We start from the raw sequence: 8,102 nt of genomic DNA, 5'->3' as shown, positions 1-8,102 counted from the left end.
ACCACATAACATGGCTCAATGATTAAATATATATTTTCCTATGCCACGTCATTGCTTAGACAGTTTGTCCTTTAGTGTCTTAGTTAACGACAAAAGAAACAGTTTTCTTCGCCCTCAACATACACTGCCTTATTCCCTTTAACCTTTTTGAATACCCATGTTCTGTGCTAGTCTAGTCCTATTATCATCCTTTTTCTGTGCTTTGCCCTTCCACTTGGGCCTAGAAGAAGATGGTATAGACTAGGTTAGATTGATAGGAACGCCCATACTCTTGATTATCCCTTCATCTGTTACCAATTCTATAAGAATATCAGCGAGTGTGAACTCAAACTGATTCCTTATTTAGTTCACTCTAACAGAGTCGAACGAGTTTGGTAACAAGGCAATAATCATGTTAACTTGAAACTTACCACCCAAGTCAGCCTTATTGATCTCCAGCTAATTTTTAAATAATAAACAATCATTTTTCAAAATTCGATTTCATACTGGAGTTCCTTAGGCTATCTTGATGCTATTCAAGTCTGACATAGTACTTTGGCATACTCTCTATCTAATCTCACCAAAACATTTTATTGACATTTAACATGATGCTTGAAGAAAATAAAATAATGTAAATGTTAGCTTTGGAGCGTATTCGAGGTAAACTCTAGAATATTGCACCAATTCATCTCATTTGCCTTATTTCACTTATTCAAAGCATTAATGTTCTCTTGGGTATCTTAAAGTAAAAGGATTAGGTTTTAGGAGTAGTAAATACATTTGTACCACCACGTTGTGAATAAAATATCTAAATTCCTTTTCTAGTCATTATAAATGAAGTCCACATACATTGAAATTAGCAAGCAGATAAAATGGATTAGACATTATCAGTCTGAATATAAATGCATTCATACGATATACAAGGTGAATTATTAATACTATCATGCATATTTAAAATTAAAATGAGTTTGTTAACCACATAATATAATAAATCTCAATCGAACAAGAGATCATTATCATTATTGGTGAACAATCCCTTTTAATTAATGCGGATCCCTCGACTCTGTAGCATAATAAATCAACCAATCAATATGTCAATAACTTATCCTGTTGGAGGAGTTCATTATTACTATTGTTGAGATTCATTTACTATTAGGTGAGCACTTCCATTAAAATAGTATGTGGGTCCCTTAACCACTGCATGAAAAATCAGATAACCAATACACCAATAACTTATTCGGTTGGCGAAGTTCATTATTGCTATTAGCGGGCAAATCCCATCATCTCCATATTTCTTAAGACAATGCCTTGTCTATCTATATGAAATGATTCCCGATTATGTTTAGCCTTTCTAAAATCACCTAGTGTAGACCACTCCGTTGGGGAGCTAACACTATTGATTTTAGATTGAGTGTATAACGTTATTAATGCTCTAATGAAAAATAAAATATTAAATATCTTGTCATTATAATCTAGACTCTTTAAATCATGCGTAGGGCCTTATTTTTAAAGATCTAAGTATAATGAACATTTAATATTATTATTTTCATGAGACAACCATTCTCGTAATATTAAGACTCTTCAAATCATGCGTGGGGTCTTATTTTTGAAGATCTAATTATAATGGTTTTAATAACGAAGGCCATGGGGTAATGTATAAAAATCCCCGCTCCCACTCAATTTTTAATCATTCATAATTAGGGTTTTGAATTTATTCATTTACATGATATAATGTATGCAAAACGTCTTGATTTTAATCCAATTAAATTTAGAAAATATTTGGACTTAAATGATTCACTAATATTTAATTTGAGGCACACTTCAAAAATAATTTACAAAAATAATTTTTCGTTTCCCAATAAGTGGCCTCTAATTAATTAGTAATCAAATCCAATTAATTTTCATAATTTAATTAATATAAATCAAGTCATTTAATTAAATATCATGGATCCAATGCATGAATACAATAAATAATTAATTATTCCATGTATCAGTTAAATAAATAAATAACAGACAGAAGCAATTTAAATGGCCAATGGATTTAGCTTTTAACATTTAATTGCTCTAAGTATTGCCCGAGGGTCTATCATTAGCCGCGTCACATGGGATTATTTCCCATCAATCCCTCTTGATCTCCGGCCAAAACCTTGCCGCCGACAACTCTCCGGTCGCCGGAAAATCGCCGAAAAATTCCAGAAATTAAATTAGGCCTTAAAAAATTCCAGAAAAATTCTGAAAAATTTCTAAAAAATCCCAGAAAATTCCTGAAGCCTAATTTAACCCTCTTGGACCTTCTTGAAGCTTCATAGCATCCTTTGACGAAGATTACATAGCTTTAAAAATATTTACAATTTGAAATAGAATGGAAAAAATTAAATTACATCATTGAACTTTCAAACGGCTAAATCAAAGTCTTAATTACATTCATCCAAAGATAAAATTACATTCAATATTCCTATAAGCTTCATCCATGGCACAAAACACATATCATCATCCATTCACAATTATACATACATCATCATGTATCAATATATATCAATATATTAATTCATACACCAACATACATCAATAAATAAATATATGCATATTAAAATTGGATCCATGAATGATGAATTTTCATAAAATCATGATCTCTAGTAATGAATCAAACCATGCTCTGATACCACTGTTGGGAAACGTGCTAGTTTTAAAAACTTTTCGAGGGATTTAAATTCATAGATCTTGATTCATCACATAGAGACAAGTTTTATGCAAAAAATAAAATAAAATATGATGTATTATTCAACTAAAAGATTGAATACTTACATCAAGGTTTGAGTAAACCTCAGATCTCTCCTCTAAAGTGAATGTTCTCACTTATTGTAGATCCCTTTTGCTAGACATCTTTTCCATGGATCCCCATCTTCTTGGTAATGGTCTTGCCTTTAGGAATCACTCATAAGCCTCCTTGAATGACCTTGGAAAACTAGGCTTGTGGGAGCCTCCATTAGATGAGAACATAAACCCTAATTTTCTAGAGAGAGAAAATTTATTCCCTTTTTCCTTCTCATAAAAATTACACCCTAAAATATACATAGACCATGTATATTTATAGGCAACATAAAAATAAAGAAAAGGAAACAACAAATCCTTCTCCATCTCTAATTCATATGTCTCAAATCTAATATGATTCCAATATCAAGTTGGGCTATGAGTGAGAATCCATTGGGCCTATTATTTTATTGGCTACAATGAATTAATAATTGGCCCGGTCCACGGACCCAATTCAATTAATTCATAAATTAATTTCTACTCCACTAAAAGAAATTAATTGAACTCCAATTAAATAATAAATAACCTCTAAATCAATATTGCACTTTGACCCCTCTATGCATAATTAGTTATCGGATAAATAAAGCCATCAATCCGACTACTTAATTAATATATCTATTTTGGTACCTCTGATTATTTCTGGCTCGATCACAATAAAACATTTGTTTGAGAGAAAAATAATAATTTAAATAAATAAATATATAATAAATCATTTTGTCTAAAACCACACGAAGGCCTTCGAATTTACTTCGTGATCAACCATAATCAATACAAAATAAATACAAGTAGCAATGATGCAAATATTGAAAATATAACCCTCTAACTATTAATTACATAACTACCCAAAGTGTCGGTCTAAGGATCCCGAAGAATCCGCCGAACAAATCAAAGTAATTATTAATTAATAAAAGAGTCTATACTTTTCTCATGCTTAAGAGTCAAATGCCATGACGGTGATAGGGAGTAATTGCATACGACGGCTCTCGCAATATATCTCAACCTAACGCGGATCCAGTTCAAGTCTTAATTAATTATGAGTCCATCCATAATTACTGACTATGAACAATTTATAATTACTATTTATATATCATGCATTGATTGTCATCACATACATATATATAAATATTTCTTGTAATTACATGGACACTATCAATTTCATAGTGAATCGAAACATAATACATTGAATTCACCAATTATATAAATCATAAATATTTCAGATATGTCAGGAACATATGTCACTATAATCCAGATAGGAATTTGCTATGCCAGGGCATATAAATCCCAACAGGAGCAACATATGTGAAACATTAATTCAGACTTGAACTATATGGTATAGGCAAATAGGACAAACGTTGGAATCAGATTAAGAAGATTAGTGTAGAAATACTCAAATTCATTCTCTTAAACTAAAAATTCATATTAATATATAAAATTGGGATAACACGAGTGTATTCTTTGTGTCTTCTCCCCCACTTTCATACATAAATATGTTGATCCGTCTTCAAAACCTTAACTTTGCATAAATTTAGCACTCAGCACTCCCAAACTCGTAAGAATTGTTTCAAGATTGGAATATGAAGATCTGTAACTCTTTTGCTTTCCTGTGTAGTATCGTTATTCTTGCGTATCTAGCGTCGACTACTTTCAGGAAATAAAAGTGGGCACAATCGTCTATGAAATTATTTACTTAAAATGAGGTATTGGCTTCTGCAACGTGAGTTTAAAAAGCAAGTTTTATAAGCTTCGTTGGAACGGACTTTTAATGACTTCCGATTTCTTTGGACCCCGTTTCAAATATTTTGCCAAACACTCAAAATTTTCACAAATGCGCTTTTTGGGCTTGGAAGCCCGTTTGAAGCATTCAGAAAGCTCAGCCAAACATAACCTAAATGAAAACATGCAATCAATTTGTCAACCAACTCCCAACACCTAAAAGTTACATCACCATTTTCTTAGAAACTAAATTGAAACCTGCAATCAATTTCTCAACTAATTTCCACAGCCTAAAGTTAATTCCTTCATAAAGAGGTAGGTTCATCTTCTAGACACAAAGTTGACTTCAATTCTTAATTCTAAATAATAATAATAAAAAATAAATTCTCAAATTGAATAGTCAATTAAATGTGTAATGTCAAAGGAAGTTCTCAAATTAAAACGGTAAGAAATGAGAGTTTATCAACCCCACCCACTTATCATTATCCAATTCTTAAGAATAACAATCAAAGCTAACATTTCAGAAGTATGTGATTTAAAAAACAAAATCATCCATATATATATTACAACTATTAATTAATTTATTTTCCTGTCTTGAACTATCAACTTTTTTATATGCATCAACTCCATCACTACACCATGTTGTATGCAATAGGTAAAACTTCAATCTGGCTTCCATTATTGTTATTGTCAATTCATTTTTAGTATGGTAACTCTCACCTATCCATGTCTCTGCATCAATGGAACATCTTTCTACAAAGAAACCAGGCTGTTTGGGTTGAGGCAATGTCATCTCCTCATTACCTAACATGAGAACAATTGATGACATGATTGGTCTGTCTTTTGGCAGTTTCTGAACACATAGTAGACCCACTTAAATGCATCTTAGTACTTGAGATTCAATGTAAGAAATTTCCAAACACGGATCCACTAATTCTAAAATGTTGCTGGTTTCGAGATCCCTATGAATGATTCTTAATCTTGAGTCCTGGTGAAAGTAGAGAAGTCCCCTTGATATGTCCAAAACAATTTCAAATCACTTTTGCCATGGAAGTTCTTGTCTTCCATTCTGATCTACACAACATTTCCATCCATATAAGTTTTAAATCAGTTATCATTTTTACAGTACAGCAGTGGATTCTACCGCAAAAATGCATAAACTGCCCTATGAAATTGGTCAATTAGATAAATGGTCAAGGGAACTAGACCAAAAATGAAATAGTCCAAGCTTTTGTTCGGCATGAACTCATATATTAGCATCCTCTCTTCTCCTTCAATGCAACAGCCCAGCAGCCTAACAAGATTCCAGTGTTGAAGTTTGGAAATCAAAGTAACTTCATTTTTGAACTCTTGTACACCTTGTCCGGAATTATTCAAAAGCTTCTTGACTGCTATTTCTTGTCCCGTTGCTAGCTTACCCTACAATTTTTTGAAAATAATTGTTAAAATGATGAGGTTCAATTTTTCTTTATTACATATCAAACCACAGATTACTTATTTAACCTTATAAACAGGACCAAATCCACCCTCTCCAAGCATATTTGTGGAAGAGAAGTTCGTAGTGGCATTTGCAATAGTGAACAGATCAAAAAATGGTAACTCCCAGTCTTCATTCTTCGTTTCTATACCTGCACAATCAGAAGTGTTATAAATGCAAGTAGATAACTGTACCATTCCACTAACCGTCTAGTACTCTTAGAAGGAATCAAATTTTTTTAAATGTTCAAAATATCCATCCAAGTGCATAAATTGTCTAATATTCATATGACAATGACTGCTTTAAAATGTATCAATAATCATACCAAAGACAGGAGGTGGTATACCTGTTTCCTTTCTCCTCTTCTTAATTATACACCAAGTTAACAAGCTGAGGACAACCATCCCAGATCAGCACCAGTGTCTTCTTCTTCTGATCATGGTCTAAATTTATGGCAAAAGTTGTTGGGCATGCTTGCCTTCAGAAAAGCATATATAAAGGAAAATCTAGACATGAATCCTAAACATTTCATTTTAAGACCTCCATATTATAATAAAAATCGATTAGCATAATTGAAACTGACATAATTACTTGAAAGATTGAAACCTATGTACTAATATTTGAGCAAACAAAATTATTTGAGTATTCATAGAAGGATTCAAACGGCTGACATCGAAAAGGGTAACAGCAGAATGAGAATATTATTATATAGTATCGCAACAAGTATGCTTACTGAGTTCCGAAGCTGGCATCCGTATGTACATATCTTGCTTGCTCTCTTTGAAATCGAAATCACGAATATCAACTAAATTGTCAAACCACATCAAACAGCCACTGCCTCCTCCCCTGATATCTGAATTAGCATAAGCTGTACAAGAACAATTCTTCAAGCACTCTGCCTTACACTCCTTAAGGTTCAGAGTCTCCTTCAGCCAAAACTCTAACAGGTCTGGCAATTTCACATTTTTGAGTTTCACAAATCCATCCTCGTTGTGGCAATCCAGTGATGTCCTCCTCACGCATCCGCTGTGATTTTGGAATGAACCCCTCCAAGCACTCACATATTGGCCTATTGTTAATTCTGCAAATACCGTTAGCACCACAGCGTCCATAAACATCACAAGGATCTCTGTACTATATTCATAAGAGCCCATTCAGAGCTCCCTTCATTCAGGATGAAGCGTTGAAGAATACCAGTTTGATTCAGCTTAAGTCTTGAAATATGGCTAGACTCGTCAATATAATACACCTCATCTGCATTGAATATAAAACTGTGTTTGAAAACCGTGGTTGACCCCCAACCAATACCACTAAATCGAACTCCATTCCGTGGCCCAGTGCGGAACGTCTTCTCTGATGAACCCTTCCGAAGAACAAACTGAGGAATCCCAGTCATTTCAACTCCATAAGTGAAGTCTCCAGGAGATGGGTCAGCGGCATCTCTCCACGATGTCTAGTATCTATTTAGGCCGGTCTTTAAGTTCCATCCGTGCTTCATGCCAGGTAAAAGTGTGTCTGATGGGAAATCAAATGTGATGACTCGATTTTTTTAGATTTTAATTATTTTATTATTTTTTCGACTATCTAAATTAATTATTTATTAAGGTTGGTCGGCTTTGAAATTTAATTTAGATTTGTAATTTAATATATATTTATATATATATTATATTTATAATAAAGGAAGTGGGCAGCAACGAAATGGAAGGGAAATAAGGAATTTGTTTTACGTGAGGTGCAGTAAAGAGAGATTAATGGGTTTTGTTTTTTTTATTTAATTTTGTTATATTATATATATACATATATGTTATATGGAGGTATATTATATATGTATATAGAGTAGGCTGAGAAATGGAAAAAGGAGAAAAAAAAAACACAATTGTGATGTTGGTGGACTCCACTTAGTTATTAAATGAGTAAGACTTTTTGACTTTGTTTTTTTAATTACATGGCTTGGAATTGATTTGGATGTAAGATGAGTTTATATATATATATTTATATGTGATATGATGGATTTGGTGAATGGGTAATGGTATTGGTAATTCACGGGTTCCACTTGTGATTTTAATGGGTAAATTTCTTTGACTTTGGGTGCTTGTATGTGGGATTAAAGGAATGAAAAGAA

General features: G+C 32.8%; 2 protein-coding genes across 3 annotated transcripts; both read right to left on the bottom strand.

Moving 5' to 3' along the window:
- Window positions 1-5,518: 5,518 nt before the first annotated feature.
- On the bottom strand, window positions 5,519-7,878 carry LOC132307752 (G-type lectin S-receptor-like serine/threonine-protein kinase SD1-1). Of its 2 annotated transcripts, none has more exons than XM_059805599.1 (3): window positions 6,306-7,878; window positions 6,007-6,131; window positions 5,519-5,922 (listed from the first exon to the last, which is right to left on the bottom strand). In XM_059805599.1, exons 1-3 carry the CDS (start codon window positions 6,382-6,384, stop codon window positions 5,644-5,646), a joined length of 483 nt encoding a protein of 160 aa, XP_059661582.1. In that variant the 5' UTR covers window positions 6,385-7,878; the 3' UTR covers window positions 5,519-5,643. The 2 variants fall into 2 exon arrangements, with proteins under 2 accessions (XP_059661582.1, XP_059661583.1); XM_059805600.1 differs by having other exon boundaries at window positions 6,327-7,878.
- Window positions 6,685-7,376, bottom strand: LOC132309761 (G-type lectin S-receptor-like serine/threonine-protein kinase At4g27290). Its single transcript, XM_059808045.1, has 2 exons — window positions 7,175-7,376; window positions 6,685-7,061 (listed from the first exon to the last, which is right to left on the bottom strand). The coding sequence occupies exons 1-2, from the start codon at window positions 7,374-7,376 to the stop codon at window positions 6,685-6,687; spliced, it is 579 nt and encodes a 192-aa protein (XP_059664028.1).
- Window positions 7,879-8,102: the final 224 nt, after the last annotated feature.

This window comes from Cornus florida, unplaced genomic scaffold (assembly GCF_030987335.1).
Source record: "Cornus florida cultivar Cherokee Brave unplaced genomic scaffold, ASM3098733v1 CherokeeBrave_3.0.0_Hap2_Chr05, whole genome shotgun sequence".
Classification (NCBI taxonomy): domain Eukaryota; kingdom Viridiplantae; phylum Streptophyta; class Magnoliopsida; order Cornales; family Cornaceae; genus Cornus; species Cornus florida.
The sequence above is the reverse complement of the archived record's forward strand: the minus strand, read 5'-3'. Positions and strand labels throughout refer to the sequence as shown.